At 58.0% G+C, this 18,069-nt stretch overlaps 3 protein-coding genes across 3 annotated transcripts; all 3 read left to right on the forward strand.

Annotated features, from left to right (window-relative positions):
- The first annotated feature begins 1,235 nt into the window (after positions 1-1,235).
- LOC130021583 (olfactory receptor 14K1-like) lies at positions 1,236-2,189 on the forward strand. Its single transcript, XM_056112339.1, has one exon. The coding sequence runs from the start codon at positions 1,236-1,238 to the stop codon at positions 2,187-2,189; it is 954 nt and encodes a 317-aa protein (XP_055968314.1).
- Positions 2,190-9,405: 7,216 nt separating this feature from the next.
- LOC130021527 (olfactory receptor 6F1-like) lies at positions 9,406-10,332 on the forward strand. Its single transcript, XM_056112285.1, has one exon. The coding sequence runs from the start codon at positions 9,406-9,408 to the stop codon at positions 10,330-10,332; it is 927 nt and encodes a 308-aa protein (XP_055968260.1).
- Positions 10,333-16,713: 6,381 nt separating this feature from the next.
- LOC130021528 (olfactory receptor 13G1-like) lies at positions 16,714-17,637 on the forward strand. The gene has a single exon (XM_056112286.1). It carries the CDS (start codon positions 16,714-16,716, stop codon positions 17,635-17,637), a length of 924 nt encoding a protein of 307 aa, XP_055968261.1.
- The last annotated feature ends 432 nt before the right edge of the window (positions 17,638-18,069 follow it).

An 18,069-nucleotide genomic window follows, 5' to 3' on the forward strand; every position in this document is an offset into this window, starting at 1 on the left:
GATTTGAGGAGACTTGGGAACTGTGACATCTTTGTCCACGCTGCCGCCATCCCTGAATCTCTGCCCTGGGGGGATTGAGCACTTCTGGGATGAAAGTGAGGGGTCCATGTGGTTTTGCTTCCGAGGAGAGGGATAAGGCTGTGACCTGGGCAGCATCCTGAACCTGCGCACCCACCCTCCTCTGGCTCCTTTCAGAAGGTGGGGTGGAGCTTCCGAGCTGCCCACCGCTCCCAAAACCACTCTCATTCCGCAGATGGAACCTCCTGGCCTTCCCCGCATGAGCTTGCCACCATAGCTATGCCTGGATGTGCCACTTCCTTCCTCACGCTGACGGCTTGTCCCTCCCAGAAGGCCCTCTGCCGGTGGGAGCTGATCACGGGGAGGGTGGGTGAATCCGAGAGTAAAGGCAGACCTGCCTGGTCAGCTTTCCTTTCTGCATCCCGTCTCCTGCTTAGTTCCATTTCCAAGCATACCTTTTGCTTTATCTTCTCTTTCCAGCTACTGATTTTGCCCTTGTTGCACGGGAGCAAAGACTAAATTGGTTATTGTGGTGGGGGAAAGGGGCTTCAGAAAGCACCCAGCAGTGCTCAGTACCTATTCCAGGCTCTGTGCTCAGGGATCACTTCTGGCTGGGCTCAGGATACCCTATGGGGTGCCGGAGATCGAGTTTGGGTAGTCGCATTTAAGACCAGCACCCTCCAAGTTGTACGGTCACTCCAGCCCTGAACTGATTATCGTAGTCTCATACAGAGCCGTTTTCTTATCTTAGACTTTGATCAGACTGAACTTTGCATAATACGTAGTTGCCCTTTGTTCTTGCTCATTTTCAGATTGGTACTGCCCTCAGACACACCCTCAGAATTTACAGTTATAACCTCTTCCTACAAAGGAAACGTCCTGCAGTCTGTGACTGGTGCACAGTGCTTGGTTTTCCTATAGTCAGAGGAGCAGGAGGGACCCGAGGAGTGCAGAGCTGTGCAGCGTCTGTGCGCAGGTGGTGCCACGCGATGGGGCATGACCCGGGCCCAGGGTCACTCCTGGGGGAGCCCCTGTCCCGCCCTCTCTGTGCAGAAACAGCTTGAGAGCATTAGGGGCCTGTGCCCACCCCCTCAAGTGACCAAGAGCCTGGGTTTAGAAAACAGTTCCTGCAGAGGATCTGGTCCCAAATGCAGCCTCTGGAGCCCTATTTGTGTTCCTGCATCCCTTCCCCCAGGAGGCATGGGCGAGCCGAGGCCATGAACAACCAGACGGTCAGCACGGACTTCTGCCTGGTGCAGTTCTCCGCCTCCCGGGAGCTGCAGTGGCTGCACGGAGCCCTGTTCCTGCTCATCTACCTGGGCTCGCTCCTGGGCAACCTGCTCATCGTCCTGCTGGTCAGCCTGGACCACTGCCTGCACACGCCCATGTACTTCTTCCTGAAGCACCTGTCCCTGCTGGACGCCGGCCTCATCTCCGTCACCGTGCCCCGGCTCGTCGCCAGCTCCTTCTCGCACCGCAGCTCCATCCCGTGGGCCGGCTGCCTGCTGCAGGTGCTGCTGGTCATCCACTTTGCGGGCTCCGAGCTCTTCCTGCTCACGGCCATGGCGTACGACCGCTACGTGGCCATCTGCCACCCGCTGCACTATGAGATCATCATGGGCAGGGCCCTGTGCGTGCGCTTTGCCGTGGCCTCCTGGGGCCTGGGGGGCCTGTTCGGGAGCCTGTACGCGGGCGGCACCTTCTCCCTGTCTTTCTGCGGCTCTAGGAGGGTCCCCCAGTTCTTCTGTGACGTCCCGGCCCTGCTAAAGATCTCCTGCTCGGCTGACCACATGGCCATCAGCGTCAGCGTGGCGGCAGGAGTGCTCTACGGCTTCCTCTGCCTGCTGGCCATCACCTGCTCATATGCGTACATCTTCAGGGCGGTGCTGAGCACGGCTGCCAGTCAGGGCCGCTCCAAGGCCTTCTCCACCTGCCTGCCCCATCTGGCCGTCGTCTCCACCTTTCTCCTGACTGGAGCCGCTGCCTACCTGAAGCCCGTGCCTGACTCCCCGTCTTTTCTGGACCTACTCCTCTCCGTGCTATATGCGGTGCTGCCGCCTTCCCTAAACCCCCTTATCTACAGCCTGAGGAACAAGGACATGAAGGCGGCACTGAGGAGGCTGCTGTGGAAAGTCAGGGGGGACGTGCCTGGGTGGACATGGGCACACTGACGTGCCCTGTGAAGTCAGGCTGGACACATACATTTCGTTGGCTGCTCAGTGGGGCAAGGCAGGGCGGGTGGGTAGCACAGCGCCCAGGTTTAACGAAGCTCCAGCTTCCTACCCGGAGCCTTGTCCCACAGCACTTGCCCTTGAGTTTGTCTTACCCTCTTCACTCTAGCAGATAGGTTTCATGCAATAAAAAAAGTCACAGCCCAGCAGAGCTCCAGTGCAGAGACTGCTTGCTTACTGTTTCCTGACCTGCCACATGGCACACTTGGTCTCCTCTGGCTTTCTTAAAGAAGCATCAGATCGCTCTGTGTGTGTGTGTGTGTGTGTGTGTGTGTGTGTGTGTGTGTGTGTGTACGGGGTGGGACCCACTTCCTTGTCACTGTGCTCTGTCCTTCCCTGGCAGTGGCTGAGTCTGAAGTGACGTGGGCAAGGCATGTTGCTATCCATCATCTCCTACTCTGGTCAGTGAGAAAAAACTTAGACCTGTGTTGTGTCCACCTCACAGCCAGCTGCATCATTCCACCATGTTCCTCCCCAGACCATTAGAAATACACAGCAAGGGTGAGCGTGTCTGGGCCCGGCTGTGGCGGGGCCCAGGTGTGGTGTTCGTCATGGCATAGCACCATAGGAAATAGTCCTGCATCATGAAGGGCTTATCTCCAGGCCCAGATCGAGTTTGTCCCTCCGTGAAAGGAAATGCTGTGATGTGTGCCCAAGGGGTCACTGAGCCCCTTCCTGTGTGCCAGTCACATCTGTGCACCACTGCCCAGCCATCTTGATCATACACAGCTCAATAAAGTCTCCTTCGAAAACAAAGTGCGGGGGGAAGGGGGTCATTTGCTTCAAGCACAGCATCCCATATGCCCCACCCCCACCCTGCCTAGCCACCAGGACCAGTCCCTGAGCTTCAGAGCAGGAGTAAGCCCTGAGCACAGCCAGGGTAGCCTCCAAACCAAAAATAAAAAGGGAGTATTGCCCCCCACTCTGTGGCCTGGGCTCTGAAGGGTTTCAGGCTCTGAGCACCCCCTCCTCCCTTTGGGGGTCTATATGCGCAGGCGTGAGGGTCCACAGAGAAGCTCTGGCATTGTGGTTGAAGGCTAGACAGGCCTCCCCTCCAGCCCCCCAGCAGCCACATGCCCCGGGGAGAGTTGCTCTCCGCAAGTCTGGGAGCTGCCCCTCTCTTGCACCACACAAGAGCTCAAGGGTGTCCTGCTGCTGACCCCATCCCCCTCTCTGGAACCAGCCTGTGTCATACATGCTCACGTGTGTATGCTGGGGCAGTTCTCATGTGTGTGCGTGTGGGTTATATGTCTCCATGTGTAGACCCACGCGTGAGAAATGCACGCTGAATCAGTGGGTCGGGTGACAGGACAGACTCTGCAGCCAGGCATAGGAACAGACAGGGAAATGGACGCCGGGGCCCCAGGGAGTGGCCGGTGGAACTGGAACTGAAGAAAGCACAATGCAGGGTTCACCCCGATGGGAAAAGCTAGATCATTCACTCCCCCAGATTGAACAGCACTCCCCAGAGTGGAACCCACACGAGGCTGAAAGGCCTTTATTGCCGCCGAAGCAGCCTTGGTTTATCACAGGATGTCGGCTTCAGGCACAGCTGCATCACCTGCATGAGTTCCCAGCAACACCTAACGCTCATTTCCACCCACCCCTTCCCTGCCTCCCTCCCTCGCGGCACCCCCAGTCTCCTCTCAGGGTCTGATGTTTTGTTCATTTGCTTCCTTTCCTTCTCCACGTTGGAGTAAGATCATCCGTGTTTGTCTTCCTCTGTCCTGTCTCACTGCCAGGAACCCTTTGAGAGACCCACAGCCCATTCACGGCAGCCTCCTTCCACAGACTCGTGGCTGTCCCGAGGCCCATGAGAAGCAGCCGTGGTCCAGATGCTGCGCCCTGCCCAGCTCACCGGTGCTGCGGGGGAGCAGCAGAGCCCCAGACACATGCAGAGAGAGGAGGCCAGAGGGGGTGGCCCTCTTCAGCTGAGGACCCAGACCTGCCACCAGGCGCCAGCTGTCGGAGGTGAGACTTGGATCCCAAAAGCCATGTTGTGGTTGAACATCAGCTGCTGCTCTTTCGATGGTCCACTGATCTGTGTCATTTTCAGTCATTTTATCTTCATTTTATTGTTATTTTAATTAGCTTTTTGGATTTGGTTTCCAGTATTTGATTTTTTTTCAGTGTTCTTTTGAGGAGTGCTCAGGCCTTACTCCTGGCTTCATGCTCAGGGATCTCTCCTGGAGAGTCTCTGTAGAGTGCTGGTGATCTAACCCATGTTAGCCACGTGCAAGATAAGTGCCCTTCCTGCTATACGGTCTTTCTGGTCCTGACTGTCTTGTTCTTTATCACTGTGAAGTTAAGTTAAAATGATCACGTACGCCAGACATTGAAAACCAGAAGCTGTAAATAAGTAAACATGTAAATATAGATGGGAAAGACTCAGTGTGAAAACATTAGCAAAGCAAAGGAAATGCCCATAGACCTGTTTGAGGGAGGATGCGAGTGAAGCCCACCCAGGTGAGAGGAAGAGCTCAGGACCCTCCGCGCCCCTCCTTTCTCACCTGCCTCGCACTTGCCGTAGCAAGTGCTCAGCTCACTCCCCTGAACTGAGTGGCTGTCCCTGATTCGCAGGCCAGGCCGTAGATGACAGGGCTCACCATGGGGGCACCGCAGAGTAGAACAGAGACACCCCCAGGCCCAGCTGTGCCCGTGAACTGGAAGGTGCCCTCATGGCCAGGTGCAAGCAGGTGGAGAAGTCTGCGGCTTGCTTCTGTGGAGAAAATGGGCGTGTAGGGCAGCCCCACACACACAAGGCAGGAGAAGCCGCAGCACACGCTGAGGGCCACGCTGACATTGAGGCCAGGTGCGCCTCGGAGCAAGAGAGCTTCAGCAGGTGGACACATCACAGAAGAGCTGCCGGACCCCACCTCTGAGCCAGGGCACGTGGCTCAGGATGGCCTCAGAGTGCAGTGGGCGGCAAGTGGCCATGTAGTGGTCATAGGACATGACCGTGAGGATGCCCACTTCACAGTCACCCATCAGGATAACCAGGAAGAGCTGCACAGCCTGAGAAGAGGACAAAGTCTGATAGGCTGAGCAGTCGGCGATGGGCCTGGGCACAGTGGCAGAGATGAGGCCCAGGTGCTTGAGGGAGAGGCCATGGGCATGTGCAGGTGCGAGCAACTGGGCCTGCAGCCCCAGCAGCAGGCGGCTCGAACCCTAGCCCAGCAGAGCAGATGCGCTGTCAGCACATGTGTGCCTGCCATCAGCAGCTGTCTGAGCTGAGTGCAGCTGTTTCACGGGCTGCTGCCAACTCCCCTATGATGGGGCAGACGTGAGGCCACTCAGGTGGGACGGGTCAGCTACGCCCCAGGAGCTGCTGCAGCTAAAGACTAGTGGGGAGTCCCCTGAGTCACACACACTGCCCCCCCAGGGCAGGGTGAAGGGGATGGACAGGAAAGAGAGAGGAAAGGAAGGGAAAGAGAGAAGGATGGAGAGAGGAGAAGGAGGGAGGGACAGGGACATAGAGACAGAGGGAGGGGGACAAATGGAGGGAGGGGCACAGAGATGGAGGGAGGGGGACAGAGATGGAGAGCAGGAGGGATGGAAGAAGGAGCCAGAGGGAGGGAGGGAGGGAGGGAGGGAGGGAGGGAGGGAAGGGAACAGGGGGAGGGCAGGAAGAGGACAGAGGAGGGAGGGACAGGGAGGATGGAGAGAGAAGGACAGAGAAAGGGAGAGGTAGAATGGGGGAACAAAGAGAGGGAGAGGGGGCTACAGAGTGGGAGAGGGATGGAAGGGGACAGATTGGAGGCAGAGGGAGGACAGGGCATAGGGCCAGCTGCATGGCCAGCGTCCCTCAGGGGATGGGCTTCCTCCTGGTGGGGCTGGTGGATGCCCAGGAGCTACAGATGTTCTTCAGCGGGCTCTCCCTGGCCATCTACCTGACAGTGTTCGCGGCTAACTTCCTCGCCATCACTTGCACCAGCGTACCCCATGTCATGCCTGCACGTCCTCTCTCTGTCCATGCCCACCCCCGAACTTGTTGGCCATGCCAGCCCCGAGTCCACCCTGGGGCGCACCCTGCAACTGCTGCCCACGACCTTCTCTGCCAGTCAGCTCTCTGTGCTCACGGCCATGTCATGCATGCCGGCACCTGCACCTAGATGGTCAGCGTGTCCTGGGCCTCTGGTGGGCTCCTTGGAGCCTTGTCCATGGCTTGCACCTTTCCAGCCCCCATGGAACCCCAGGTTTTCTGCAAACTCTTCTCCCTGCGGAGGCTTCCGGCCCCCATCCCCTCAGGGTGGGGGGCCAGCATGAGGGAGAATGCCTGCCTGTCTCCCACATCCGTATTTTCACCGCCATCCGGAACCTCCCCACAGCCCAGGGGCAGACCCAGACCTTCTCCACCTGCCTGCTACCCCTCATGACCTTGCCCTGTTTGCGGTCACTGACTGCTTCATCTAACTCACGTGGCCCCCAACCCGCCCTCGACCAGTGCTGGGAAAGCTGCTCTTGGCTATCTGTACTGTGGACCCCGGCGGTGAACCTCCAGACTCTGGGCAGACGGCTGCAGAGGGCAAGGCCTGTGTCCCACTGACAGAGGCTCAAAGCCAGCAGTGGGCTTTCTGTCAGGTCATTGGAGCCCAAGGGAGGAAGGTGGCATGCTGCTTTGCATGGGCAGGCCCTGGATTTGATTCCCACTAAAATAGATCATTGCAAATCAGGTGCACACACGTGAAGTTTATTGAAGACATCTAGAAGGCAAATAAACAATGATATGGTGGCCAGATTCATAAGGAACAAGAGGAAACTCAATTTGTCTTTTCCTCAGTCACCATGTGGAAGCTAAACTTGGGCTCCTGCCAGCAATTGAAATGTCAGGTGAACGTTGGAGAAGTCAGTTTATGATAGTGGTGATGTCCCATCAGTGCCTGGTGGCAGGGATGCCCTGTCCACAAGCTCAGGCCCATCTCTCTGGAAGACACAATGACGTGCACGGGCCTCACTTTCCTTCTCTGACTCCAGCCCTGGAAAGGGACCCGCGGCCCCCATGGGGAAGGCTCTCGTGAAGGTCCTGGCTTCCCAGGAGAGAGAGTCACCAGCCGCCACCTCCCAGAAGACGGGGCAGGGATGTAATTACTCTGTGCCAAATTGTCTCAGCATGGAGCTTATTACAAGGAGAGTGGAGACACACCAGCCAGCAGCAGCCCGGTCAGGAGGTTGAAGGCAGGCCAGAAGCCAGCGGGCACAGAGGGAGCTTGAGGACTAAGGGAGCACTAGAGAGACCAGCTGTCACCATGAGGGAAGGAAGTGGCAGGTCACAGGCATGAGCATCCCTGCAAACGGCCTCTGCCTTGATGAACCGGTGATTCCAGATGGCCACGTCGGAAGGTATTGGGGGTGATGGGCTAGGACAGAGGCTCCTGGATGAGTGGACAGGTCTGGCCCAAAACTTCCTCCAGCTCATTGAATAGACAAGTACATTGTTCTCACAGACTGGGGCTCTGGGGATGCTTGCCGTAGCGTGCAGTCAGCTCCAGAAGCCACGCAGTTGTGGGGATTTTTGCTAAAATAGCGTATGCTTCTATGGAAAAAATCACATCCCCCGTGCATTCAAGCTCCCTTTCTAAGGTAGGAAATCAAAATCATTTGCTAAACCCCATCAGTTGTTAAATCTTAGACTTATATAAAACATATGTTACTTAAAATGATCTTCTTTATTTAAAACAAGGATATCAACCTTCCTCTCAGAGTTTTGAGTTAGCCCTGTGGTGGAGTGCCCCAGAGGCTGCCTGAGATGTGCGCCTGAAATCTCACACAGAGAGAATGCGCCCCACCCATGTTCCCCAAGTCAGACGCCTTGGCACGGTGCAGACCTGGACCTGGGCTCGTGGTCTTCATGTTGATCATGGGAAATAATAGTCAGGGTCACTTTACTCACAGGGCTCGTGTGGTTCCAAAGAGTCCTGTCATACTGAGGGGTTTTCTGATTCTGTCGCAGTCCCGGTCATGAGGCTGCAGCAGTGTCCGAGGGTCTGTCGCACCACAGGGAGTTCCTGCCCACCCCATCTGAGTGATTTCAGAGGCTCCTCTGCCCTGAAAGGGACTCTTTTGGCGTGAGTCACATTGTCATCTCTGGCGCCCAGTGACACAGCCCCACGCTGAACGAGACCTCGAGTCTCTGTGCTCTGCTTTGCTTGCTGGAACTCCCAGGACTGTGACACGGGACTTTGAGTGCAGTGAGATCCTTGGGGGTCCAGCTGTGGCATGTCCATCTCCTCCACACATCCACACCGAGCACTGCGTTCTCAGGCTGGGCGTGGCTCTGTGGCGGGCCCTCTCAGCTCCTCCCCAGAGTCACACACAGAAAACATGTTTTATTTCCTGGACTGTGAGTGGACTATGGGGCCCAGGAAGGACCTTCCTCTCCCTCTTCCGTAGGATCTTCGCTCACCAAGTGACACCAGCACTGGGTCAGCCTCAGCACTTGGTCCCTCCCAGCAACGCAGTCCCACAGGCCCACACCTCAGACTCCTTTGGTCTTGTGTGGCCCCTTCTACCACAGAGGGGGTACAGGACTGGTGGGGGTGGGCTGGCTGGCACTGGGAAGGGTGGGAGTGAGAAAGGCACCCCCTCGTTCCCATGGGCCCTGTATGCATGCTGCTCTGTGCCCAGTGTGATTTCAGCACTGAGGGGAGGACAGCGCCCAGCACCCGGCTCAGGCTGGAACCCTGAGCCCAGAATAGCCAGCCAGGCCCCGCGGATTCCCCTGGAGACGTGCCTGGTGTGAGGAGAGCAGCAGAGGCGGCCAGAGAGGTCTGACAGCTCACGCTTCCTCCAACTGCAGGTCTGAGCTGACACCTGCCTTGGCAGCTGAACTCTGAACCTGCAAGGGCCCAGAACCCTTTCCTGAGCCAAGGTGGGCTGCCTCACACCCAAGGGCCACCTGAGGACCACCCGAGAGCCTGCCCTGGAGCCTGTGTCAAGCAGAGGTGGGCTGCCTCATGCCAATGCCGTGAGTGCGGGCGTGGCCTCCTGTGGTGGACGCAGGACACAGAGTCCGACCACCCCTGTGCTGCCTGCAAACCGCCTTGTGAAGACCCAGACCTGGCCCTGTTGTGAGCCCTCACCCCTCCCTGGGCCCCTTGTCCACGACGGTGTGCCCAGCAGAGCTGCGGCCAGCGCCTTGGCTTATGGCTGGGCTCCCATGGGCCCCGACAACGAGAGCCTGCCCAGGGACTTCCTCCTGCTGGGCTTCTCAGGGCCCCCGGCCCTGCAGATCTCGCTCTTCCTGCTGTTCCTGGTGATGTACGTGCTCACGGTGAGTGGCAATCTGGCCATCCTGCTGTTGGTGGCCACATCCCGCCCACTGCACACGCCCATGTACTTCTTCCTGAGCAACCTATCCTTCCTGGAGATCTGGTACACCACAGCCGCCGTCCCCAAGGCACTGGCCATCCAGCTGGGCCGCAGCCAAGCCATCTCGTTTGCTGGCTGCCTGCTGCAGATGTACCTGGTCTTCTCGCTGGGCTGCACTGAGTACTTCCTCCTGGCAGCCATGGCCTACGACCGCTACCTGGCCATCTGCTCACCCCTACACTACGGGGCCATCATGAGCAGCGTGCTCTCAGCACAGCTGGCCCTGGGCTCCTGGCTCTGCGGCTTCCTGGCGATTGCTGTGCCCACCATCCTCATCAGCGGCCTGTCCTTCTGCGGCTCCCACGCCATCAACCACTTCTTCTGTGACATCGCCCCTTGGATCGCTCTGGCCTGCAGCAGCACGCGGGCCGTGGAGCTGGTGGCCTTCGCCATTGCCTTCCTGGTCATCCTGAGCTCCTGCCTCATCACGCTGGTCTCCTATATCTACATCATCAGCACCATCCTGCGCATCCCCTCAGCCAGCGGCCGCAGCAAGGCCTTCTCCACCTGCTCCTCGCACCTGATGGTCGTGCTCATCTGGTATGGCTCCACCATCTTCCTGCACGTGCGAACCTCCATCAAGGAGGGCCTGGACCTGTCCAAAGCCGTGCACGTGCTCAACACGGTGGTCACCCCCGTGCTGAACCCCTTCATCTACACGCTGCGCAACAAGGACGTCAGGGCCAGTCTGCGGCGGAAGTTCAAGGGCAGGTGAGCAGCCTCCTGCCTTCCCCCAACTGTCCACTGGCAGCCATGGCAGGGGCAGCCTTCACAGACACTCACCATCTTGAGCATTGGATGCAGAGTGCAGGGGTGGGGGTGCTCGCTACACACGGAGTGTTTGTTGGGGAGTGAAGAGCTGACTGAGCTTCCTCAGGTGCGGCCCAGGCAGGGAAGTTCATGCCAGGGGCTTGATGCTGGTGTGGCTGCATGCTCAGAGCCTACAAGAACAGGAAGGGGGTAGGCCAGCGCTGGCCAGGCAGATGTTCCCAGGGAGACGGTAGTAGCCTCAAGTGCAGTTTGAGAGACTATGCTTACTTAGAGAAGGTAGATTTCAGGGGTCACTGAGCTGGTAAATCGGGGACCTCCTCTGGATTTGAGGGACAACGGGAATTGGGGTCGAAGGATGCAGTCATTTCCACACACAGTTTCAAGGCAAAACTCAATGAAATGGGGCTTCCTCTTTTCCACCAATTTCAAAGCGCATGTCATTGTCAAAAGTCCAAGATGAGCCATCACCCGCCTGCTGCCTCCTTTCACTGTGGGGCCCCGCACCCAGCCAGGAACCCTTGGACTTGAAGCCCATGGACACCGGGCAGGGTTTGGGTCGATGTTTTGGGGTCCAAGTAAACCCACTGATGTGCTCAGGTTAAACGTAGCCTCTCCAGGTCTTGGCTTCACCCCCAACAAGTTAAAAAGAATAAACAGACAACCCTAAGCTCATTCTGGGGGTTCTAAGAACCACAATTTCTGGGGTTGCATGACATTCCTGCCTTCTGGTGCTCTCTGACTCTCAAAGACCCCGGAGTGTGGCTTCTGTCTGTGTTGGGTTACCCCACCCCCACATGGAGGCCTCGGGCAGGTGAGGCCCAGTTTCAATCCCCTGATCACCACCACTTGCTCCATCACGTATACGCTGCATTACTGGACTTTGCATTTCATTCTTTTTGTAAAAATAAAATAAAATTTCCAAGCTTGTGTTTCAGAGAAATGCTGTATTCCCATTTTACCTTCCCTCGGGGATTGAGGCTATGCTCACACCAGTCCCGGGTAACCCCTTCACAAGATTATCACAAGATTATCTCAGATACAGGCGTGAGTAACAAGGCCAGAGAGAACAGGCTGGAGCCCAGGGAGTAAGTGGCAGGGCCAGGAACCAATAGCTGGAGCACAGGGAGTGAGTGGCAGGGCCAGGAACCAATAGCTGGAGCACAGGGAGTGAGTGGCAGGGCCAGGAACCAATAGCTGGAGCCCAGGGAGTGTGTGGCAGGGCCAGGAACCAATAGCTGGAGCACAGGCTTTCCCTGCAGGAACCCTAGGACCCATCCTGGGAACCTCATGTTCCCTCAAGCACTGCAGGGACTCACCCCCAGCACTGAGCCAGAGGGAGCCAAAAGAATACATACAGAATGATCTCACTCATGTGGAACCTAAGCATACACAGAATGGTAACAACCAAGGGCCAGAGGCAACACATCAGCAGAACTGATCCACACAATTGAGTTTCGGGTTGGGGTGGTAGCAGAAGGGGAGAGGCACTGGGGTTCTTGGAGAATGGAGGGAGATACAATGTGGTAAGTTTGGTTGGAATTATGTGTATGGAAAACCATCAACAACGGTATTATAAATCACAGAATCTCAGTTAATTAAAAACATAATAAAAACCCAATTAATTAAAAAAAAGGAATAAAGAATACCTGAAAGTGAAAAAAAGAAAAACACAACTAATAAACACCATTCACATCTCTAGTGAAAGAAAAGTTTGAGTTCCTTCCTCACCATTTTTTGGGGGGACGGAGCTTGGGACCTGGTCGTGCTTACCAGGGACCAGACATGGGGGCTCCCACGTGTAAAGCTGCTGTCTTGGCCCTCTTCCAGTTTCAGTCTTTGTCCCTATGATCATTGGTAGCCTTAACTTCGGGGCGGGGTGGGGGGGCTCCAGGCAGGGCTCAAATGTCTCCTGGTCATTTGTGGGCAACCAGGCCAGCAGCACAGTGCGAGGACCTGAGGTCAGTGCTGTGCGGGCCACAGGGAGGGGACCCAGCACCCCTGGGCCTGTGCCCTCACACCTGTTCAACTCTCCAACCCAGCACTCATTTTGCTCTGTTTCAGGGCACACCTGGCAGTGCTCAAGAGCCTTCCTGGAGGTTCTGCTCAGATTATCTCAGATACAGGAGGGAATAACAAGGCCAGAGAGAACAGGCTGGAGCCCAGGGAGTGAGTGACAGGGCCAGGAACCAACAGGCTGGAGCCCAGGGAGTGAGTGACAGGGCCAGGAACCAACAAGCTGGAGCCCAGGGAGTATAGTGGCAGGGCCAGGAACCAATAGCTGGATCACAGGCTTTTCCTGCAGGAACCCCGGACCCATCCTGGGAACCTCATGTTCCCTCAAGCACTGCAGGGATTAAGGTGTCGGGAGCGAGCCCAGGCTTCCTGCGTGCTCAGGGTGTTGCCTGTCTCCCAGGGGCCCAGCATTAACTTTTTCAAACATTCTACCTCTAGAACTCTCCTGAAGACTTGACGTTCCGTGAGGCTGTCTTGAAGCCCCACAGTCCCACTGGCTCGTGGTTGAGACCGTGTTGCTCCATGGTGTGTCAGGCCAAGGGCCCATGAGTGCACAGGACCGACCACCACAGTGCCCAGAGCACCCCGTCGCAGGAGTGGCCCCTTTCGCTCTGTTCTGGATATGCGCCCTGTTCAGCACAGACTTCACCCTGTTTCCCACGTGTGGTTCCACGTCCTCAGGCCCAGTGCTTCCCACACCGAGTTGTCCAGCTCAGCGGGTACAAAGTGACACATGACGCGATTTCACCTTGACAGAGGACCTGAAATACCACCACTGGAGCAGCACCCACAAACCAACTCTCTGGGCAGGGGGCAGCGACCTCGCTCTCAGTACCCACCACACGAAATAGTGTTTATTAACCGCCAGAGAGAAGCAGGAGCCCAATCCCAGGGCCCGTGAGCAGAGGACATGCCCACGGTCAGAAAAATGCACTGCATCTGCTGCATTTGTCACACAGGCCTGTGCCCATGGACACCTCACTTGCCAGGCCAGTACACATCAGCACTGGACTCTGGGCCACACAGCTATGCCGGGACCCTCCCTAGGAGAGCAGCACCCCAGATGCCCACCCTTTGGGGCTCCAAGAACTTTCCAGAGTCTCAGTGCTCAACCCCTGCTTGCCCTGTGCCCCGGGAAGCCACTGGGCTTTGACAGAAACGAAGACCAGGGGAGCCGCGTCCTGCATGCCCCAATTAGCTGCCAGGGGGGTGGATTTAATTGTTCCTCTGAGATCCTTGCCACACGACGTCGGAAATACAGGAAATGCCAAGCCCAGGAGCCCTGCGCCAGGGGACGCCCCCACCACAGTGACTTCAGTCTGGAGGGGCTCATCAAGCCGTATAAAAGTCTTCCCCAACAGCCAGCAGCACTCTGCAGCCCCCTCATGGAGCATGGCAACCCCCATCAGAGACCCCAGGTGAGTGTGGGCTCTCGGCTTCCGGGGGTCTGCAGGCACAGGGAAGGGCATGTGTGGGGCTGTGACAAGGCAGAACCAGAGTTGGCAGAGGTGCAAACATTCATGCAGACCTGGGGTCCCTGTCCTCCGTGCATTCGGGCACTTTACACTGGGCAGGAGGCTCTGCAGCTGTGCCGAGTGTCAGTCCGAGACATCTGGTGGGACCCAGCGGGTGGGATGGGAGTCTCTCCAGGGTGTGGGGTGTGTTGTGCAGTGTGAGGTGCAGAGCAGACTGTTTAACTCCACAGACCTGTCAGCAGAAAGGGCCCACAGGGGCTGGAGCGGTAGGACGGGTGAGGGCATTTGCCTTGTACGCGGCCAACCCGGGTTCGATTCCTGGTATCCCATATGGTCCCCCAGGTACCACCAGGAGTAATTCCTGAGTGCATGAGCCAGGAGTAGCCCTTGAACATCACCGGGTGTGACCCACAAAAGAAAAAAGAAAAAGAAAGCGCCCACAGAATTCAGAGTCTTAAACATCTGCCTCAGTCACACTCACCTGGTCCAACACCCATGGCCGGGGAGGGAACGTGGCTTTGAGGGAACTGGGGGGTTCATCCCCGTGCTGTGTAGTCCCCCGGGCATAAGCACCACCAGGAGAAACTACACACACACACACACACACACACACACACACACACACACACACACACCAGAAACGGGGGCTGAAGCGTAATACAGGAAACAGGCACTTGCCTTGCACACGCCGAAGCTGTGTTCAATCCCCGGGATCCCGTATGGTCCCTGAGCCCCTCCAGGTATAATCCCCGAGCACAGAACCAGGAGCAATACTGGTGGATGCGGTAAAACAAAAGAACCCTGACTTGGACATTTCTTGGTTATTTGTATACAGTGAGGGGCAGGTCAGAGGTGAGGAGGGAGAGCAAGCATGTACAGAGAGGAATACAGAGCAGGCAGACTGGAGGACGGGCTGGTGCTCTCCCAGGTCTCACCATGCCTGACGTGCAGGTCTACCTGGCCAGCAGGTGACGAAGGTGCTCAGGAGGAGACCAGCGGCACCATGTCCTAGCAGCAGGCTCTTTGTTTCTGGTCGCCCCAAGAGTGGGTGGTTCGGGGCTGGAGCAATAGCACAGCGGGTGGGGCGTTTGCCTTTCACGCGGCCAAGCCGGGTTCGATTCCCAGCATCCCACATGGTCCCCTGAGCACCGCCAGGGGTAATTCCTGAGCGCAGAGCCAGGAGGAACCCCTGTGCATTGCCAGGTGTGACCCAAAAAGCCAAAAAAAAGAGTGGGTGGTTCTGGGCTAATGGGGAGCCCCCTCCAGGAGGCCTGGTCAGTCCTGCCCATACCGAGCTCTCTGGGTCACAGTTTCTGCCTGCTCCATTGAAGTGTCCCACAGACCCTGTCCCCTGTCCACCAAGAAGTGCCCAAAGGGGAGAAGGACCGTTGGCCCTGGCAAAATCGTCTCCACCCCCGGGACACAGCAGCCCGGGACTGGCTGGCTGAGAGGCCTTGACTGCCACCCTCCCAGTCTACAGCACTCAGGGTCTCCAGAAGCAGGAGAGTCTCCGCACCTAAATCACAGCTGGGTTGGGGCGGCGTGTGCCCCTGGTGCCAGACCCTGCACCCCCGGCTCCTTTCCTCTCCTGCTTATTGGCCCCAGCCGCAGGGGAGCAGAAACTGGCCACTCACCGGCCCAGAGCTTGGCGGCAGCTCACACATCTGCATCAGCTGCTTCCGACCTGCAGTCTTTGAGCTGCTGTGGGGCCCCCGAGTCTCGCTGACTTCCTGCTCCTGGGCCCCGCCTCATGCCGTGCACCCTGTGTGACTGGGACTCACAGCTGCAGACAGTCAGACACAGCCAAGGAAGGTGGGTGGGAGCCCGGTCACTGCAGGACAGTGAGTCGAGTCAGTTCTCACAGCTGTAAGAGGTTACCTGCCTGGGCAAGAGCTGTCCACAGCCGGAGTCCAGCAAACTGCCCATGGACATTTCCGGGTGTGCAGGCGGTCAGATCCCATCAGGCCCCAAGGTGGTTTCTCTGTATGACTGCAGGAAGGCATCAGAGGTGCCGGAGGCTCTCCACAAGGCAGAGGAGAGTGTTGATGTGGCTAGGTAACACGTTTGTCCTGGAATTCCTCCACCAGCCCCAGCACCAGCCCATACTCTCTGGAACAGACGGACTCAGAGATGAATGAGCCAGAGGCCTTGGGCAGGGATTTAGGCAAAGTTGGCTCTTCCCAGTTCCAAATCTCCCAGGCTTCCCAAAACAGTTGCCACCTGGCTCCTTACTTGGGAGGCCCGGAGACGTGCCAACGCATGGTGTCCCCACCACCTGGCCCAGTGATACACTCGAGAAATGACAAGCCCAAAGCTTGATGCCTCCGCAGGCATTGTGCAGCCGTTAGGAATGAGGACACGTCCCCAATGGCACCCACCTGCTGTGTCAGATGGGCCAGTGCCCCAGTGCTCGTGAGCCTCCTCTGCTGAATATCCTGGGGAACCCTCATCCGCCCATCAGGCCCGTCCCCTGCTCTCAGGGTGCAGTTGTGGTGGTGTGGCCTTGGGGGACACTGAGGGACACGGTGCAGAGCAGCACTCGGCAATCGTGTGGTTCCTGCTCCCCGTGGGGGCTGAGATCTAGGAGGTGTTCACCTCTTCCCTCCACCCCCTGCAGCTCAGCGTGCTGTCCACGGAAGAGCCCACTGCAGGAGCCCTGGAGGGCAGAGGGCTGGCGTCGGGGACGGAGCTGCATCCCGGGCCTTTCCCACGCCGGGCTGTCTCCCGCACTAGGCACCCCACGGGCACAGAGGTGAGTGCACACACGTGGGCACACGGTCCACGCCTCCGAAGGTGCTCTCCGTCTGCCACGTTCCCCCACGAGTCCTCCCAGCAAGATGAACAGCAGCACCGTGAGTGAGTTCCTGATCCTGGGCCTCACGCAGAGGCCTGACCTGCAGCACCTGCTCTTCGTGCTCTTCCTGGGCCTCTACCTGGTGGCTTTTCTCGGCAACAGCCTCATTGTGGTCGCCATCGTGTTCCACAGCCCCCTGCACACGCCCATGTACGTGCTCCTCCTGGCGCTGGCCACCGTGGACATAGTCTGCACCACCACCATCCTCCCCAAGATGCTGGCGGCCATGCTGCCGTCCGGGCGGACCATCTCCTACGCGGGCTGCATGGCGCAGCTTTTCCTCTTCACCTGGGCGCTGGGTGCCGAGATGGTGCTCTTCACCGCCATGGCCTATGACCGCTACGTGGCCATCTGCTTCCCACTGCGTTACCATGCCCTCATGAGCCGCCCTACCTGCGCCGCCTTGCTGGGCCTGGTGGCGGCCATCGCCCTCACCAACTCCTGCGTGCACACGGGCCTCATCCTGAGGCTGCACTTCTGTGGGCCCAACGCCGTCGACCACTTCTTCTGTGAGATCCCCCCACTGCTGGCTTTGTCCTGCAGCCCCGTGCGGCTCAACGAGGTGATGGTGTACGTGGCCGATATCACGCTGGCCGTCGGCGACTTCTCGCTCACCTGCCTCTCCTACGGCTTCATCCTGGCCGCCATCCTGCGTATCCGCAGCGCCCAGGGCAAGCGGCGGGCCTTCTCCACCTGCTCCGCTCACCTGCTGGTGGTGGTGCTCTACTACACACCCGTCATCTACACCTACATCCGCCCCGCCACCGCCTACTCGTTTTCCCGCGACAAGATCGTGGCCGCACTCTACACCCTGGTGACCCCCACCCTCAACCCCATCGTGTACAGTTTCCGGAACAAGGAGATGCAGGCTGGGATCCGGAAGGTCTTGGCCTTTCTGAAGCATTAGCCTCTTCCTGACTCGCTGCTCTGCAGGTCTCAGTTTCCCTCTGGATTCCGGGTCCCTGGAAACTGCTTCCTGACTCTGATGTTCTTCTCGCCAGCCGCTCCTCACTCCTGTGCTTCTTCCCCAGTGGCGGAGTGTTTCCCGCTGCCCTGCTTGGCCCTGTCCCCCCAACAAGCCCCTCAGCAGCAGGAGTACCAGCATATGGGCACCACCTCTTCCCAGGTACACGGACGGGGCACCCCTCCTGAAGGCTCTGCACCCACCCTGTCCTGGGGTCCCACATGGACTCTCTTCCACATCATCTCCACAAGAACCCAACAGGAGACCCAGGAGTCTTTGTCCAGTACCTGCCCATCTCTGAGCCCCAGGCCCCGAGCACTGGGCACTGAGGACTAGGACAGTGGTCAGACACTGGAGTGCAGGAGGATGGGAAGG

Source organism: Sorex fumeus, unplaced genomic scaffold, assembly GCF_029834395.1.
Source record: "Sorex fumeus unplaced genomic scaffold, SorFum_2.1 ptg000017l, whole genome shotgun sequence".
Taxonomy (NCBI): Eukaryota; Metazoa; Chordata; class Mammalia; order Eulipotyphla; family Soricidae; genus Sorex; species Sorex fumeus.

What these genes read in the sequence shown, in the direction of transcription:
- LOC130021527 (XM_056112285.1), top strand. Translation starts at nt 9,406, where the DNA reads ATGGGCCCCGACAACGAGAGCCTGCCCAGGGACTTCCTCCTGCTGGGC.
- LOC130021528 (XM_056112286.1), top strand. Translation starts at nt 16,714, where the DNA reads ATGAACAGCAGCACCGTGAGTGAGTTCCTGATCCTGGGCCTCACGCAG.
- LOC130021583 (XM_056112339.1), top strand. Translation starts at nt 1,236, where the DNA reads ATGAACAACCAGACGGTCAGCACGGACTTCTGCCTGGTGCAGTTCTCC.